This window comes from Tursiops truncatus, chromosome 14, assembly GCF_011762595.2.
Source record: "Tursiops truncatus isolate mTurTru1 chromosome 14, mTurTru1.mat.Y, whole genome shotgun sequence".
Classification (NCBI taxonomy): domain Eukaryota; kingdom Metazoa; phylum Chordata; class Mammalia; order Artiodactyla; family Delphinidae; genus Tursiops; species Tursiops truncatus.
In genome coordinates, this window is record NC_047047.1 from 40778678 (window position 1) to 40798319 (window position 19642).

Below are 19642 nucleotides of genomic sequence, written 5' to 3' on the forward strand. Positions count from 1 at the left end.
TTGTAAATATCTATGTACCCAAGATAGGTGCACCTAAATATATAAAACAAATATTAATAGATCTGAAGGGGGAAATAGTCTGCAATAGAGTAATAGTACAGGGCTTCAAGACACTGCTTTCAACAATGGACAGATCATCCAGATTAGAAAATCAGTGAGGAAATAAAGGATGTAAACTACATGTTACATAAGAGGGACCTAATAGATATATACAGAACAGTCCATCAAAAGCAGCAGAATACATTCTTCTCAAGCACACATGGAACGTTTTTTAGGATAGATCATGCTAGGTGACAAAGCAAGTCCTAACAAATTTAAGAAACTGAAATCATATCAAGTATCTTTTCTGACCACAATGGTACAAAACTAGATATCAATTACAAGAGAAAACCTGGAAAATGCATAAGTGTGTGGAGATTGAACAATACACTCCTGAACAACCAATGGCTCAAAGAAGAAATTTTTTTTTTTTTTTTGCGGTATGCAGGCCTCTCTCTGCTGTGGCCTCTCCTGTTGCGGAGCACAGGCTCTGGACACACAGGCTCAGCAGCCATGGCTCACGGGCCCAGCCGCTCCGCAGCATGTGGGATCTTCCTGGACTGGGGCACGAACCCATGTCCCCTGCACCAACAGGTGGACTCTCAACCACTGTGCCACCAGGGAAGCCCTCAAAGAAGAAATTTTTTAAAATCAAGAAATAACTTGAGACAAATGAAAATGGAAACACAACATATCACTACTTACGGGTTACAGCAAAAACAGTTTTAAGAAGGAATTTTATAACAATAAACATCTACACTAAGAAAAAAGAAAAATCCAATATATATTCTAACTTTACATATCAAGGAACTAGATAAAGAAAAAAGGAAGCTCAAAATTAGAAAAAGGAAATAAAGATCAGAATGGAAATAAATAGAGACTAGAAAGACAATTGAAAAGATCAAATCAGACAAAGACACTACTAGAAAAGAAAATTACACACCAATATCCCTGATGAAGATACATGCAAAAATACTCAACAAATAATTAGCAAACTGAATTCAACAGTACATTAAAGGATCATATACCACAATCAAGTGGGATTTATTTTGGGATGCAAAGATGGTTCAACATATGCAAATCAATTAACGTGATAAACTACATTAACAAAATGAAGGATAAAAATCATATGATCATATCAATAGATGCGGAAAAAGCATTTGACAAAATTCAAAATGCTGTCATGATCAAAAACTCAAATACTGGGTATAGAAGGAACATACCTCAACATAATAAAGGCTAATTATGTGAAGCCCACATCCAACATCACACCCAAAAGTGAAAAGCTGAAAGCTTTTCCTTTAAGATCAGGAACAAGATAAGGATGCCCACTCTCGCCACTTTTATTCAACATAGTACTGGAAGTCCTAGCCAGAGAAATCAGGCAATAAAAAGAAATAAAAGGCATCCAAATTGGGAAGAAAGAATGTAAAATTATCTCTGTTTGTAGATGACATTCTATAGAGAAAATCCTTAAGACTCCAGGATACAAAATCAATATACAAGAATCAACTGTGTTACCATACACTAACGATGAAGTATCATAAAGAAAAATTCAGAAAACAATCCCACTTATAGTACCATCAAAAAGAACACATTACTTAGGAATAAATTTAACCAAGGATGAGAAAGATCTGTACACCAGAGACCTGAAAACATTGATGAAAGAAATGCAGAGGACAGAATAAATGGGAAGATATTATGTGCTCATGGATCAGAAGAATCAATAGTGTTAAAACATTCAGACTACCCAGGGCAATCTACAGATTCAATGTAATACCTACCAAAATTCCAGTGGCATCTTTCACAGAAATTTCTTAAAAATCCTAAAATTTGTATGGAACCACAAAAGACCCTGAATAGGCAAAGTATACTGAGCAAGAAGAACAAAGCTGGAGGCATCACACTCTCTGATTTCAAATTGTATTACAAAGCTATAATAATCAAAACAGCATGGTATTGGCATAAAAACAGAAGTGTAAATCAATGGTACAGAATAGAGAGTCCAGAAATAATTCATGGTCAATTAATTTTTGACAAAGGAGTCAAGAATATACAATGTAGAAAGGACAGGCTCTTCAATAAATGGTGCTGGGAACACTAGATAGCCACATGCAAAAGAATTAAACTGGACCCTTATGTTATACTGTACACAAAAATCAACTCAGAATGGATTTAAAGACTTGAGTGTAAGACCTAAAACCATAAAAGATCCAGAAGAAAACACAGGGGGTTGGCTCCTTCATATCTGTCTTGGTAATGACTGTTTTGGATTTAACACCAAAAACAGAGGCAATAAAAGCAAAAATACATAAGTGGGACTAACTAAAAAACTAAAAATTTCTGCACAGCAAAGGAAACCGTCAACAAAATGAGAAGGCAACCTATGGAATGAGAGAAAATATTTGCAAACCACATATCCAATATCAAAATATACTTACTAGGATCATACAACTCAATAGCAAAAAAACCCAAATAACCAAATTTTAAAATGGCCAAAGGCTCTTATAGATTTTCTCCAAAGAAGACATTCAAATGGCCAACAGGTGCATTAAACAGTGCTCACCATCACCAATCATCAGGGAAATGCAAATTAAACCACAGTGAATATTACCTCACACCTGTTAGCAGGGCTATTATCAAATAGACAAGAAGTAACAAATGCTGGTGAGGATGTGGAGAAAAGGAAATGCTTTGTACACTATTGGTAGGAATATAAACTGGTATAACCATTATGGAAAACAATATGGAGGTTCTTCAGGAAATTAGAACTACCATGTGATCTAGCAATTCCACTTCTGGGTATACCCAAAGGAAACAAAAGCCTGTTTGAAATGACTCCATAATGTATGATTCCAACTGTATGCCATTCTGGAACAGGGGGCAGAGGGATAAATAGGTGGTACACAGGAGAAACTTAGGGCAGTGAAACTACTCTGTATGATACTATAATGGTGGATACATGACATCATGCATTGGTCAAAACTCATAAAACTGTACTATATAAGTGAACCCTACTGTAAACTATGGACTTTAGTTAATAAATTATAACAAAATCACCACACTAATTCAAGACATCAATGCCAAAATTATACAGATTTTGGAACTATCTGATAAAGACTTCAAAGCAACTATTTAAAAAATGTTCCAGCAAATAATGTTCCTTCAAAGCAACTATTTTAAAAATGTTCCACTTTTGGAACAAATGGAAAGACAGACAATGCATCAAAGACACAGAATATACAAAGAAAAAGTTAAATGACACTTTTGGAAATGAAAAATACAATGACAAAAAAAATTTTTTTAATTCATGATTGGGCTCAGTATGATTATAGAGATGACACATGAAAGAGTCACTAAACTTTAGGATGGATCAATAAAAATGTATCCAACCTGAAAAACAGCAAGATAGAGTATGGAAAAATTGAACAGAGTCTCAGGATCCTGTAGGCAATAACAAAACATTTAACACTCATGATATTGGAGTTCCAGAGGTAGAGAGGTAAGAGTGTGGTGCTGAAAAAAATATTTGATAAATAATGGCTGAAATGTCCCAAATTTTATATATACATAAACCTACAGTTCAGTGAATCCCCATGGGGATAAACTCAAAGAAATCAATGCCCAGACACATATAATCAAACTACTGAAAGCGAAAACAAAGAAAAATCTTGAAAGGCGCTGGAGTAAAAAATAAATTAACTACAGGGTAAAATGACTCAAATTACTGTGGATTTCTCATCAGAAACCCTGAAGACCAGAGGGAAGAGTCACAACGTGTTTGAAGTGCTGAAAAGAACAGTCAATCCAATATCCAGCAAAAATATCCTTCTGGAATTAAAGCTAAATAAAGACATTCTCCAGTGAAGAATAACTAAGAGTAGCCATAGCCAGCAGATCTGCTATATAAGAATTGCTAAAGAAATATTCAGAAAAGAAAAGAAAATCATACAAGGAAATGTGAGCTATCAGGAATAAAAGAAGAGAAAAAAATGGTAAATATTGGGAAAATGTAATGGATTACGCTTTCCTTCAGTTAAAATGTGTTTGATGGTTAAAGCAAAAATTATAATATGGTCTGGGGGAATTTAAGTTAATATAGATGTAATATATGACAACTAAAACATATCAGAATTTGTGGGATTCTGTCAGAGAAGGACTTAGAAACAAATTTAGCACTGAACACTTATACTACAAAAGAAGAAAGATTCAAATAAGTAAGTTTCCACCTAAGGGAATTAGGGGGGAAAAAAGGGCAAACTAAACCCAAAACAAATGGAAAGAAGGAGACAAAAAAGAAAAAAAAAACAAACTGGTGAGATTGAAAACAGAAAAATACAGTAAATCCACAAAACCAAGAGCTGTTTCTTTGAAATGATCAATAAAATTTACAAACCCACTGTCAAGACTGACAAAAAAGAAAAGCAAAAAAAGAGAAAAATGATCCATATAAGGAATGAAAAAGGAGTATCACTACAGAAACTGCTAACATTAAAAGTATAATAAACTAATACTATGAACAACTCTATACATAGAAATTTGACAACTTAGATGGAATGGAAATGCTTAAAATTCACAAACTACTAAAAGTTACCTGATATGAAGCAAATAACCAAACAAGTCCCAGGTGAAATCAAGTTCTAAACAAACAAACAAACATCCTTTGGAAAAAGGTATCTCTAACCCCAGATGGCTTCACTGTAGAATTCTACAAAACACATGAAAAACAAGTAACATCAATTCTATATATTCACTTCCAGAAAGCAAAAAAGGAGGGAATAATTCACAACTCATTTTATGAAACCAGCATTATCCTAAAACCAAAACCAAAATCAAACAAAGACAGTAGGGGGAAAAAGAAAGAAAGAAAGAAAAAGAAAACTATAGACCAATATCCTCCCCTCATAATGCTGATGCAAAAGACAAAAAAAATCAATGTTATCCACCATATTAAGAATCTAAAAAAGAAAAACCAAATGATCCTATCAATTAATGCAGAAAAAGTATTTGACAAAATTCAATACCCATTCAGGATAAAAACTCTCAGTATAGTAAGGAGTGCTTCCTCAATTTGAAAAAGAATACTACAAACAACCTATAGCTAACATTATACTAAGTGATGAGGGCTGAATGCTTTCTCCCTTAAACTGGGAACAGTCAAGGACGTCCACTCTCACCATTCCTACTCAATAAAGTGCTGGAAGTCCTAGCCAGTGCAAGGAGTCAGGAAACAAAAAGTACACAGATTCGAAAGGAAGAAATAAAGTGATCCCTACTTGCAGATGACAAGATGACAAGATTATCTATATAGAAAATTCCAAAGAATCTGGAAAAAAAAAATCCTAGGACTAATAAGTAAATTTACCAAGACGATGGGACGTATAGTCAACAAGCAAAAATCAACTGTATTTTTATATACTAATAATCTACAACTGGAAACCAAAATTACAAAAGCAATACCATTTTTAATAGCATCAAAAATTTTAAAAGAAAAAGAAAAACTTACATATATACCTAAAAGTGCATGTACAGGACCAATATGCCAAAAGCCAAAATGCTGATGAAAGAAATCGAAGACCTAAAGAAATGGAGAGAGATACTCTATTTGCAGATTGAAGACTCAACATTAAAAATGTCAATTCTCCAAAATTTTGTCTCTGACAAAAGAGAGGCAAAAATATTATTGAAAACAAACACACAATATACAACTTTGGCAGAAAATGCAAAAAGGAAAACAGTAGGCTTCAAGGGGGAGGTGAACTTAAATTAAACACTATTTGAATATGTAGAAACTCGAGATAGAATGCAGGTCATAAACAAAACAAGCAAGACAATATTGGTATTTATTTCTATGCTTGGGTTCCAAGACTATGACATATAAAAATTCTGATTTTTCTTTACATTTACTACTAATAAACCACCACGCACAATTTTTAAAATGAGTTCCTGTACAGTTGGGGAAGAAAGATCTTATTCTCTATAATGCTGTTAAGTCCCCTCCAAATATAAATCATTTCTTATTAATTGCATATTCAACTCTGGAGCTTATTAATTATTGTAGCATAATCAGTTATCTTCAACTGTTTCAGTAACAGGATGTTTCTTGGCAGCCTGATACAAAGAACAGATCAAAGCAGAAATGCTCAGGTTGAAACATGGGTGGAGTGACCACAGCCCCTACTCCTTTCACCTGTATACCTGGGTTCCATAAAGACCAGTGTGAAGACCTACTGGTGATTGATTTGTCATTTCCTGTTTATAATACCTCTAGTTATATTTGTAACATGTTCTTATTGAACACCTGCTAGATTTTCTTTCTTCTCTAAGAAAAACGAACAGTAGCATTCTGGTCATATTGAATTCTATGATTACATTTTCACTTGGCTTTATTAACATTTTGCCATTACATAATGTCCTTGTTTAGTTCACTTAATAATTTTTACTACGGAATATAAAACAATTTTAAAAATGCTTATCTTACTCTTTGCTTACACGTGCATTAAAAAACTCGATCTTTTAGTGTCTTTATATTTTATTGTATTAGGTATTTCTCTTTTGGCAAGTGATTATGGGGTTTTTGTCAATGACATTCTTTAATAGGGGATTTCAGACAGTTTTTATCTAATGTAGTAATTGGCAATTGAATTATAATACAACACTGTACATTTATATTATTGTTATTCGTTTTTGCTCTCCTTCACCGATTACTTACTGGTTGTGGTACATATTACATATGTTATCTTATAATAGACTACCTTTCAATCCATTTATCTATTTCTTAAACACTCGTCACACTGATATACTCTAATTCAGATGTTTTCATTATTATTATTATTAACTAAACATTTCGAGCTTGCTTGAAGAGTTGATATGTACCAACCTTTCCGTTTAACTCTTAACCCTATATTTCCTAACCACAGTTCTTTAATCTACTTTAGAAATGTGAATTGCATTATAAAATTATATTCGTAAGTCCAGTTTTTACTAAACTTTTTACTTTGTGTCATCAAATCTTTTTGTAATTCATTTATTTCTTGGAAGTCTTTTTCACTTATATACTTTCAAGTCTACTTTATCTTTGTGGTAATCTGTTATAAAATGATTTCAGATTTCCTAAGTCCTCAAATGTTTCCTTCTCTCTTAAGAGGCATTCAGTTTGGCCAGATAGTGTACTGGAATGACAGCCATATTTCTCTTAGCTATTATGAAGTTATTCTATTGTTAGTCTATGAATTAAGGGCTGAAGTAGTTCCTGAACTCCCTCCCTGAAATGATATTACACATTCTGCATTTCAAACTTAACAAGCCACTAGGTAAGAACTTTGGCTCCACCCTCACTTTTTGAAACACTTGCTAATATTCATGCTGAAATTAGGTTTCAAATAAGGGAAATCTTTCTTATCTTTCATTATGGTCTCTGTTTTGAAAGTCTTTACCTTTTCATGTAATGTTCTTATTATCCAAAACTATACTACACAAAAAGATAACAGAACCATTACTTTTTCTTCTTGATGTTCTCTTTACATCATTTTTCTATGCCTTAGATTTATTTTGCTTGCTCATTAGTAGTATAGCTAATTCTTTGCTCAGCTGGGTCAATTCTTTCCTTACACCTCTATCCATGTTTCAATATCTCTCACCATCTTTCAGGATCTCACAGATCTTCAGGGTCAGAAAGAACTTAAAAGCCCTTCCCCGAATAAAAATCTCTTATTTTTAAGACAGATTCCATAATGCATTCCATTTACATTAAACTAGTTAATTTCAGAACATTTGTACTTGGTCAAAAGCTTTCTGATGAAGTAGTAATTCTGATACTATAGAAGTCTTATAATGTTTTTCTTCCCCTTTCCATCACACAGCAACAATGGTCTATTAGGTACACAACTTTGTTTTGCTTTCTTTTCATTTGTCTTGAAGTGTATTGTGTGGAGATTTTTTAGTGGGTTTTACTACTTTTCCTTCTACCACCCTCCTAAAACTTTATAAGACAGGAGGTTTACATACCTAATACTTCAGGCCCAATTGTAATACTTACATATGACACTGGAGATATATGTTAGAACTGTAACACATGATCTTTTAATAGAAACAAGATCAAGTATAATGAACAGCATTTTTCTTCACATTCTCCAGAAACTGAAATTAATAACTGTATATCACCATAAGCACTCAATAACATGTATTCTAAAGTAATATATTTTGTTCATTCTTTTCCTTGCTATGTATATACTCCCAAGAAAAAAGTATCAGCATAAAAACTAGCTTTGCAATATCTAATAACTATCTCCATTAAAAACACTTAAAGATTTGCCTCTTCATGAAATGTTATATTTTTTTCATAAAATCATCTATAGGTACATAATAAATTACTATTGTGTAATAATTAATATCTTGGCAAAACTGAATACTTTTTCAAAAACTATACTTCTATTATATATAAAATATTTTGGCATCTGAACGAATTCTATAAAGAAACATATTCTTTATCAACATTTCACTTATCCAAGTATTTATTTTTGTTTATTTTACTCTTAAAAAGACCTAGTTTTCTAAATACTGTATCTTTAAATTGTTATCCAGGACTTCACTGGTGGTGCAGCGGTTAAAAATCCACCTGCCAATGCAGGGGACATGCGTTTGAACCCTGGTCCGGGAAGATCCCACATGCCGCAGAGCAATTAAGCTCGTGCACTACAGCTACGGAGCCTGCACTCTAGAGCCCGCGAACCACAATTACTGAGGTTGCGTGCCACAACTATTGAAGCCCGCACACCTAGAGCCCATGCTTTGCAACAAAGACAAGCCACTGCACTGAGAAGCCCACGCACAGGAACAGAGTAGGCCCCACTCACCGTGACTAGAGAAAGCCTGTGCAGCAGCTAAGACCCAATGCAGCCAAAAAATTAATTAATTAATTAATTTAAAAAATTATTATCCAATGAAAAAAGACATAGTCAAAAATAATTCAACAGATAAGGAACAAGATAAAAACCAACCAGACCTAACAAATGAAGAGGAAATAGGCAGTCTACCTGAAAAAGAATTCAGAATAATGATAGTAAAGATGATCCAAAATCTTGGAAAAAGAATACAGAAAATGCAAGAAACATTTAACAAGGACCTAGAAGAACTAAAGATAAAACAAGCAACGATGAACAACACAATAAATGAAATTAAAAATACTCCAGATGGGATCAATAGCAGAATAACTGAGGCAGAAGAACGGATAAGTGACCTGGAAGATAAAATAGTGGAAATAACTACTGCAGAGCAGAATAAAGAAAAAAGAATGAAAAGAACTGAGGACAGTCTCAGAGACCTCTGGGACAACATTAAACGCACCAACATTCGAATTATAGGGGTTCTAGAAGAAGAAGAGAAAAAGAAAGGGACTGAGAAAATATTTGAAGAGATTATAGTTGAAAACTTCCCTAATATGGGAAAGGAAATAGTTAATCAAGTCCAGGAAGCACAGAGAGTCCCATACAGGATTAATCCAAGGAGAAATACACCAAGACACATATTAACCAAACTGTCAAAAATTAAATACAAAGAAAACATATTAAAAGCATCAAGGGAAAAACAACAAATAACACACAAGGGAATCCCCATAAGGTTAACAGCTGATCTTTCAGCAGAAACTCTGCAACCCAGAAGGAACTGGCTGGACATATTTAAAGTGATGAAGGAGAAAAACCTGCAACCAAGATTACTCTACCCACCAAGGATCTCATTCAGATTTGATGGAGAAATTAAAACCTTTATAGACAAGCAAAAGCTGAGAGAGTTCAGCACCACCAAACCAGCTTTACAACAAATGCTAAAGGAACTTCTCTAGGCAAGAAACACAAGAGAAGGAAAAGACCTACAATAACGAACCCAAAACAATTAAGAAAATGGGAATAGGAACATACAAGTTGATAATTACCTTAAATGTAAATGGACTAAATGCTCCCACCAAAAGACACAGATTGGCTGAATGGATACAAAAACAAGACCCATATATATGCTGTCTAAAGAGACCCACTTCAGACCTAGAGACACATACAGACTGAAAGTAAGGGAATGGAGAAAGATATTCCATGCAAATGGAAACCAAAAGAAAGCTGGAGTAGCAATTCTCATATCAGACAAAAGAGACCTTAAAATAAAGACTACTAGAAGAGACAAAGAAGGACACTACATAATGATCAAGGGATCGATCCAAGAGGAAGATATAACAATTGTAAATATTTATGCACCCAACATAGGAGCACCTCAATACATAAGGCAAATACTAACAGCCATAAAAGGGGAAATCGACAGTAACACATTCATGGTAGAGGACTTTAACACCCCACTTTCACCAATGGACAGATCATCCAAAATGAAAATAAATAAGGAAACACAAGCTTTAAATGACACATTAAACAAGACGGACTTAATAGATATTTATAGGACATTCCATCCAAAAACAACAGAATACACATTTTTCTCAAGTGCTCATGGAACATTCTCCAGGACAGATCATACCTTGGGTCACAAATCAAGCCTTGGTAAATTTAAGAAAATTGAAATTGTATCAAGTATCTTTTCCGACCACAACACTATGAGACTAGATATCAATTACAGGGAAAGATCTGTAAAAAATACAAACACATGGAGGCTAAACAATACACTACTTAATAACGAAGTGATCACTGAAGAAATCAAAGAGGAAATCAAAAAATACCTAGAAACAAATGACAATGGAGACATGACGACCCAAAACCTATGGGATGCAGCAAAAGCAGTTCTAAGAGGGAAGTTTATAGCAATACAATCCTACCTTAAGAAACAGTAAACATCTTGAATAAACAACCTAAACTTACACCTAAAGCAATTAGAGAAAGAAGAACAAAAAAAACCCAAAGTTACCAGAAGGAAAGAAATCATAAAAATCAGATCAGAAATAAATGAAAAAGAAATGAAGGAAACAATAGCAAGATCCATAAAACTAAAAGCTGGTTCTTTGAGAAGATAAACAAAATTGATAAACCATTAGCCAGACTCATCAAGAAAAAGAGGGAGAGGACTCAAATCAATAGAATTACAAATGAAAAAGAAGAAGTAACAACTGACACTGAAGAAATACAAAAGATCATGAGAGATTACTACAAGCAACTCTATGCCAATAAAATGGACAACCTGGAAGAAATGGACAAATTCTTAGAAATGCACAACCTGCCGAGACTGAATCAGGAAGAAACAGAAAATATGAACAGACCAATCACAAGCACTGAAATTGAAACTGTGATTAAAAATCTTCCAACAAACAAAAGCCCAGGACCAGATGGCTTCACATGCGAATTCTATCAAACATTTAGAGAAGAGCTAACAGCTATCCCTCTCAAACTCTTCCAAAATATAGCAGAGGGAGGAACACTCCCAAACTCATTCTACGAGGCCACCATCACCCTGATACCAAAACCAGACAAGGATGTCACAAAGAAAGAAAACTACAGGCCAATATCACTGATGAACAGAGATGCAAAAACCCTCAACAAAATACTAGCAAACAGAATCCAACAGCACATTAAAAGGATCATACACCATGATCAAGTGGGGTTTATTCCTGGAATGCAAGGATTCTTCAATATACGCACATCAATCAACGTGATACACCATATTAACAAATTGAAGGAGAAAAACCATATGATCATCTCAATAGACACAGAGAAAGCTTTCGAAAAAATTCAACACCCATTTATGATGAAAACCCTGCAGAAAGTAGGCATAGAGGGAACTTTCCTCAACATAATAAAGGCCATATATAACAAACCCACAGCCAAAATCGTCCTCAATGGTGAAAAACTGAAAGCATTTCCAATAAGATCAGGAACAAGACAAGGTTGCCCACTCTCACCACTCTTATTCAACATAGTTTTGGAAGTTTTAGCCACAGTAATCAGAGAAAAAAAGGAAATAAAAGGAATCCAAATCGGAAAAGAAGAAGTAAAGCTGTCACTGTTTGCAGATGACATGATACTATACATAGAGAATCCTAAAGATGCTACAAGAAAACTACTAGAGCTAATCAATGAATTTGGTAAAGTAGCAGGATACAAAATTAATGCACAGAAATCTCTGGCATTCCTATACACTAATGATGAAAAATCTGAAAGTGAAATCAAGAAAACACTCCCATTTACCATTGCAACAAAAAGAATAAAATATCTAGGAATAAACCTACCTAAGGAGACAAAAGACCTGTATGCAGAAAATTATAAGACACTGATGAAAGAAATTAAAGATGATACAAATAGATGGGAGAGATATACCATGTTCTTGGATTGGAAGAATCAACATTGTGAAAATGACTCTACTACCCAAAGCAATCCAGAGATTCAGTGCAATCCCTATCAAACTACCACTGGCATTTTTCACAGAACTAGAACAAAAAATTTCACAATTTGTATGGAAACACAAAAGACCCCGAATAGCCAAAGCAATCTTGAGAACGAAAAACGAAGCTGGAGGAATCAGGCTCCCTGACTTCATACTATACTACAAAGCTACAGTAATCAAGACAGTATGTTACTGGCACAAAAACAGAAAGATAGATCAATGGAACAGGATAGAAAGCCCAGAGATAAACCCATGCACCTATGGTCACCTTATATTTGATAAAGGAGGCAGGAACGTACAGTGGAGAAAGGACAGCCTCTTCAATAAGTAGTGCTGGGAAAACTGGACAGGTACGTGTAAAAGTATGAGATTAGATCACTCCCTAACACCATACACAAAAATAAGCTCAAAATGGATTAAAGACCTAAATGTAAGGCCAGAAACTATCAAACTCTTAGAGGAAAACATAGCCAGAACACTCTACGACATAAATCACAGCAAGATCCTTTTTGACCCACCTCCTAGAGAAATGGAAATAAAAACAAACAAATGGGACCTAATCAAACTTCAAAGCTTTTGCACAGCAAAGGAAACCATAAACAAGACCAAGACAACCCTAAGAATGGGAGAAAATATTTGCAAATGAAGCAACTGACAACAGATTAATCTCCAAAATTTATAAGCAGCTCATGCAGCTCAATAACAAAAAAACAAACAACCCAGTCCAAAAATGGGCAGAAGACCTAAATAGACATTTCTCCAAAGAAGATATACAGACTGCCAACAAACACATGAAAGAATGCTCAACATCATTAATCATTAGAGAAATGCAAATCAAAACTACAATGAGATATCATCTCACACCAGTCAGAATGGCCATCATCAAAAAATCTAGAAACAATAAATGCTGGAGAGGGTGTGGAGAAAAGGGAACACTCTTGCACTGCTGGTGGGAATGTGAGTTGGTACAGCCACTATGGAGAACAGTATGGAGGTTCCTTAAAAAACTACAAATAGAACTACCATATGACCCAGCAATCCCACTACTGGGCATATACCCTGAGAAAAACATAATTCAAAAAGAGTCATGTACCAAAATGTTCACTGCAGCTCTATTTACAATAGCCCAGAGATGGAAACAACCTAAGTGCCCATCATCGGATGAATGGATAAAGAAGATGTGGCACATGTATACAATGGAATATTACTCAGCCATAAAAAGAAACAAAATTGAGCTATTTGTAATGAGGTGGATAGACCTAGAGTCTGTCATACAGAGTGAAGTAAGTCAGAAAGAAAAAGACAAATACCGTATGCTAACACATATATATGGAATTTAAGGGAAAAAAAATGTCATGAAGAACCTAGGGGTAAGACAGGAATAAAGACACAGACTTACTGGAGAACGGATTTGAGGATATGGGGAGGGGGAAGGGTGAGCTGTGACAGGGCAAGAGAGAGTCATGGATATATACACACTAACAAACGTAAGGTAGATAGCTAGTGGGAAGCAGCCGCATGGCACAGGGATATCAGCTCGGTGCTTTGTGACAGCCTGGAGGGGTGGGATAGGGAGAGTGGGAGGGAAGGAGATGCAAGAGGGAAGAGATATGGGAACATATGTATATGTATAACCGATTCACTTTGTTATAAAGCAGAAACTAACACACCATTGTAGAGCAATTATACCCCAATAAAGATGTAAAAAAAAAAAGAAAATAATTCAATATCTGTAAAAATATTTTTACATGATGCTTATTAAAACTGTATCATAGGGATTTAGAGGCTTCTTCTGATCTTCCTGTTGGTTATTAGCCTTAAAACAAATGCATAAAATCCCTATAAACTAAATAAATTTACTCATTTTTTAAAAAGCAGAAAAACCTACCAAATCTTTATCATCAGTTTGTATGCACTGTTGACTATTCTTACTTTTTTTCATAAAAATATTGTTTGATCTAGGTATAGTACATTTTTTAGTGTATGTATTTTTTCTACTTCTTAACACTAGACTTGCTATAAATATCAGATGGTCTTTCAAAGATTTTGTGAACTTAATATTAAAAACGTATCACGGATGATCTACACCTCACGTTGTCAATCTGAATGAAAATGACACCATTATCAGCATCATCACTAACATATTTCTTACATTAGCTGCCAATACTATCAATTAGATATTTCACTGTTATTTTAGAAATGAGCATGTCACAAGCATGTCATTTGCCAGTATTTTCTCTGGCTAGTAATAAATTCAAAGTGTTCTTTGACAAAGGACATCAATCAGGAGAGCAAAGAAACCTGAGTTCAAATGTAGATGGAGGCAATTATTAAAACTATAGCATAGAGACAAATTGCTTACCATTCTTAAGCCTCAATAACTCCCTTATCAAGCTGCTGAGAGGATTAAATGAAATAATGCATATAAAGCATTTAACGCAGAGCATGGCACACACTAAGTAAAAGATTTTAGCAGCAGTTGATGATGATGATGATTCCTAAAAAAGATTTCAAGAACCATCCCTAGCAGTATGCCCCAGACACACTTGACTCATCTGCTACACTTTACCGGAGATTCTTGCTTTCATTCCTTTTTACTGTTCTATGTCCTATGTTCATAGCCTCCATAGTGAGGCTTTGGTAACATTACCTCTAAGAACTTCATTAGGTAGCACTCAGAACACCTACAATGGACACTATGCCCTCCATGAGCCTCTTTCACACATGTTGTAGCTTCTGATTGCTCTTGCTTGATATAAATTTGCAGGAAGCTGCCTTTACTCCACACTAAGCATAGGAGAGAAAAATGGCCAATGTCTCTGGGGAATAATTAACAAAAGACAGTTTGTTTCATCTTCATGATAAAATACAGCATCCCTATTAAAAGGCAAATTCATCATTCCCAAAAGTTAAATAGAATGACACTTTAAAAGTAATTCCAGCTGATTAAATTTAGGGTTCTGAAAAAAATTTTAATTCATGAATATACTCTGAATCTTTCATTTGATTTTAAAATGTATAAATGTTCATTTAACTTTGAGCCCTTGCCTCTCAGTGTTCTATTCTGAGCTAGTCAAACAAGTGGTAGCAGGCATGCTGGGCTCAATAATACTGCCTCTCATATTTAAATACTCTTTTTCACTTGGATTGCAAATTAAAGACAGTCTCCTGAACACTGACACATTTTCAATGATTGATTTTGCAAAACGTGTTGATTTTTCCTACACTGTTTTGCCTCTGTGTATGTCAACTTTGGCCTTCTTTTCTTGCTCCTTTGCAGTGCTGCTGTCTCTTTGAAGCCATTGTCTGCCTGATATGAAAAATGTACATTAAACCTCACGACTAATTACATACATAGAAAATTCCTGATCTCAAATATAAAACACCCATGCCCAGAAACTATAACAAAAGCTTCTGACTATGTACAAAACTCTTAATCAAATCTTTCATTCACTCGGATTAAAAGAAATTCCAATAATTTATTTTCTGTTAAAGTTGTCTTTATATCCTTTGAAAAGTGGATTTCTTATGCATGTTACATGCCTATAAGTCAATCCATTTAACATTAAACCCCACCTATTTCCTCCACAAAAGTTTATACTTGCTGTTAGGTCTACTTCAATTAAGTGCTACTCAGTAGAATTGTTTCATTCTAAACACAAAACTATTTAGTCTTAATATAATGTCCTTTTCTTTTTTTTAACTCTCTCTGCACTAAGCATTAGCAAAGTAGACTTTCCCCAATAAATCCTATAATCTATGGATTAAGTACATGGCTTCTTGTATTTAAAAAACATACTTGGAAAGAGAATGAACAGAAACTTCTTTCCCCTCGAATTCCCCAAAATATACAAAACAATGTCTCTAAATCTAAAAGGACAGTGCCTTACACACATGCTGCATGTTAAGAGTATATAGAGAACGAAATTTCATCTCAGATAACTTAATTGTTGGGAAAATTATTTTTCCTGAACAGACTAGTTTTAGAGTTAATTTAACCAATCATTTTTTTTTAAGCTATTGTATGCAAGGCCTTGTCTAAGCACTCTGAGAGAATACCTGCAAGGAGTTTAGAAGCTAGTGTTGATGGACGGTAAACAGTATACAAATGGCAATCATATGAAACAAGATAAGCACTGAGAAAGGGCACATACAGGAAGGAACAAAGAGAGAGTGAGAGGAGTTGTGGCTACTCCCCTGCTTGGCTCGTTAGCACGTCAGAATTTTCATAAGGCCTACCAGCCATCATTCGTTTCCACCAGCGATCCTAGCAACAGACTCCCCTAGCTCCCGGTCTACCGCATCTAGGTACCCTACTCGATTATGCTGTTGCTTGCCTTTTTGTGAGAACAACTCTCTTCTGTCTCTAGCTGTTGTTCATCTCATGCAGTTACCAAGTGCAGTAAATGCATCCCATGCCACCACGTGACTATTCTGGGAAACCCTGCATTGACTACCAGTGTACCAACTGGCTAGTGCAACCCTGGGTATGCAATTTTAGTTGCTTGAAAATGATGTTTCAGAATGGAAAGATGAAAGGAGGAGGAAAAGGGAAGTAGCCACACTCCTCTTCAGAAATGGCCACGATACCTAAGCAGAGCAAGTCGGAGTAAGGTCTGCACATGAGCCAAAGCTTAGAATTTCATTGCCTTTGTTGGCTCACGTCACTTCTTTAATTAATGTCACTTTCTCTGGTTTAATATCAGAGCAAGTGACAAGAGTGCTTCTGGATGAATTGTGTTTTCTGAGGACTGTATGGCATACTCTCCCGCAGTCTGACAGAGGGACGTGCCAGTTTTACTTGGCAGTTACAATGCACCAGCTTTAGTTTTAGTAGTTTAATTTGTGGCAGTTATATGTTTTGAATACGTTGAAGTATTCACAATGGTCTCATGGAATCTGCTCCATAGATAAAGTTTACACAGTGGAAAAGAAAAAGCAATGGCTATTAAGGTGATTATGAAAAAGCTTCTCTTGGCCACAGCTGGTCTTACAGGCATTCCTGTAAATTTAAGAGCATTTAGGGGATATGATTAAAGTGATCACAAGGAATGATGCCCTTTTTTTTTTTTTTGCCCAGTTCTGTAGCTGGTGTGAGACGATCATAAGGAATATGATATTTAGAACTCAATTTTATGCAAAATCCATTATTCAAGAAGTGAAGTTTATATACATGATAGACATGCAATGAAATAAATGTTAGAATAGGAAGCTTTGTTACTTATGCATTAAGTTGGTTCTAACATTTTGGTAAACTAACTTTTTATTGATATAAAATTCAGAAGAATTTCTGCATTGAGGAGAAGGGACTAAACTTTTCCCCTTGGTTTGTTAAAGATCTGTCTGTTTCAGGCTGAAGTAATCTGAAGGTTTTTTATTTAGTTTTTCCTTCATCTCCTTTATACACTTTTGTGAAGCCTCATCAGCTCAGGGTGAGAGCTGTCACCAAGGAGTTCCAAACTTTACCTGCCCTTTCTAAATTTAGGGTTCTTTACTGCAGCAGGTTGAAGATCTGGCTTTGAAGGCACCTGGCTCTGCTGGAGAACAGAAATATTCATCTCCACTGAATGCATGCTGCTTAAGTGCTGGAGGCCCTTGCGGGAGACTAACTCTCATTGGACACTTCATTACAATACTTTCTCTTCCCTACATGAAGTAGTAATTCTCATTCACCAAAGACAGAATTTTGCCTGACACAGCCACAGGAGCTCCTGTTTGACTTTCGAAATTAATCAACCTCGAAGCTGGAGTAGAAATGGCATGTCCTTTAACCTTAAGCACAAAAAGCTCTCAACAGACTGCAGTTTTTATATCCCTGGATGGGAGTTTGGGCCCCTGATACTTAAACTTGATGCACATACTGGGTTTCTGGCATGCTTTTGCCCATACCCATCTGCTAGGCTGGCACTGTGCCCATTCAGAAGGTGTGATGCCAGTTTCAATAGGGCATAGGTGCCAATCAAAGATGGGTTTGGAGGGGCAGCATGCAGAACTCAGCAAAAGTCAGCTCTTCTGCCAGAAGATCCTCCTGTTATCATATAATGCCAATGAAGGGCCACATGCTTCATTGCCTGAGATCACATTGCATCTGTAGATGTTCCTGGCCTTCAATGGATGTCTTTCTACGGAACCTTTTTCCTCAAGTATTACTTGATTGGAGATGTTAAAGAAAAGTCTACCTGACTAAATGAAGTCCACCTCTTTAAAAGAAACAATGGAAATCTTCAACAATTTTCTTGAAATAATTGCTGAGTTTTGTGTCTTTCCTCCTAAAATACCCTTTCACATAGAATACTGCATAGCGTATTCAGTTCACATAATGGAGTTATAAGGGACAAACTTTCTGAAGGACCACTAACTGCAAAACTATGTAAGCAGTATAAGACCCACAAACACTTTGATCATTGTTAAATGTGGATGGTGGACAAATTTTTATCATCCAAATAGCTAATTTCTAGTGAATTCTTCCATTTAGAGCTTTAGAGTTTAATTTTCTTTTCATTTATTTTATAAACATAGATATTCCTGTTTCTTCAAAGAAGGACCATACTTCCTACTCTTCATCCATATCTAAAGAAAAAAAAAACCCTAAAACACTTCAGAAGCAAAAGTCTATCCTTATTTCATAATGAAGCCAGAAGCTCCCAAAAGCTGGGAGTTTTTTTATTGTGTGGCAATAGAGGTGAACTCATTTCCTGAAGAAGACATTTCCCTATAGCAAACAGGTTTCAAATTTAAAAACCTTAACCACTGTAAAGTTATAAGATAGTAACAGGTGCAGTGAAAGAGACATAATATATAAATCATTGAAGAACAGAGCAGTTTGTAAATCTTCTCTTAAGGCAAAAGAGTTTGAGAGAAGAAATGTTGAAAATGAAGACCCACAATATAAAATATGTTAAAAAGAAGATCAGACACTTACAAAAATGAAAGAGATAAGAAAAGGCTAAGTAAGCCTTAGAAAAACACTCTCTTTTTATACAAAGAATCCAAACTTTTGCAGATACTTAGATTTCTTAACTGATAAGTAAATGAACACTCTATTAAAACTCAAAATTAATAGCCGATGGACAGCACATACAAAATTAAAATACAACTTCTAGGGAGTTTAAATATTCTTGTGAAAGGTACATCAAGTTTATTAAACTCACAAAATCCCAAGTGATCTCTTCCTCTGTTGAGATAATATCAACTATTACCTATTACACCTTCATCTGAGAACTAATTTATCTTA

General features: G+C 35.0%; 1 protein-coding gene across 10 annotated transcripts in view; it reads right to left on the reverse strand.

The window, feature by feature from the left end:
- VRK2 (VRK serine/threonine kinase 2) overlaps positions 1-19642 on the reverse strand; it is a 96999-nt gene that overhangs the window by 68804 nt on the left and 8553 nt on the right. For 5 of the 10 annotated variants that reach the window (XM_019942816.3, XM_019942814.3, XM_019942820.3 and 2 more), the window contains exon 3: positions 5546-5617. The exons of 4 other annotated variants lie outside the window; for them this stretch is intronic. In XM_019942816.3, coding sequence (XP_019798375.2) covers positions 5546-5617 — 72 coding nt within the window. Of the gene's footprint in view, positions 1-5545; positions 5618-19642 lie in introns of those variants that run through there. One more of the 10 variants, XM_019942822.3, reaches the window with a different exon arrangement.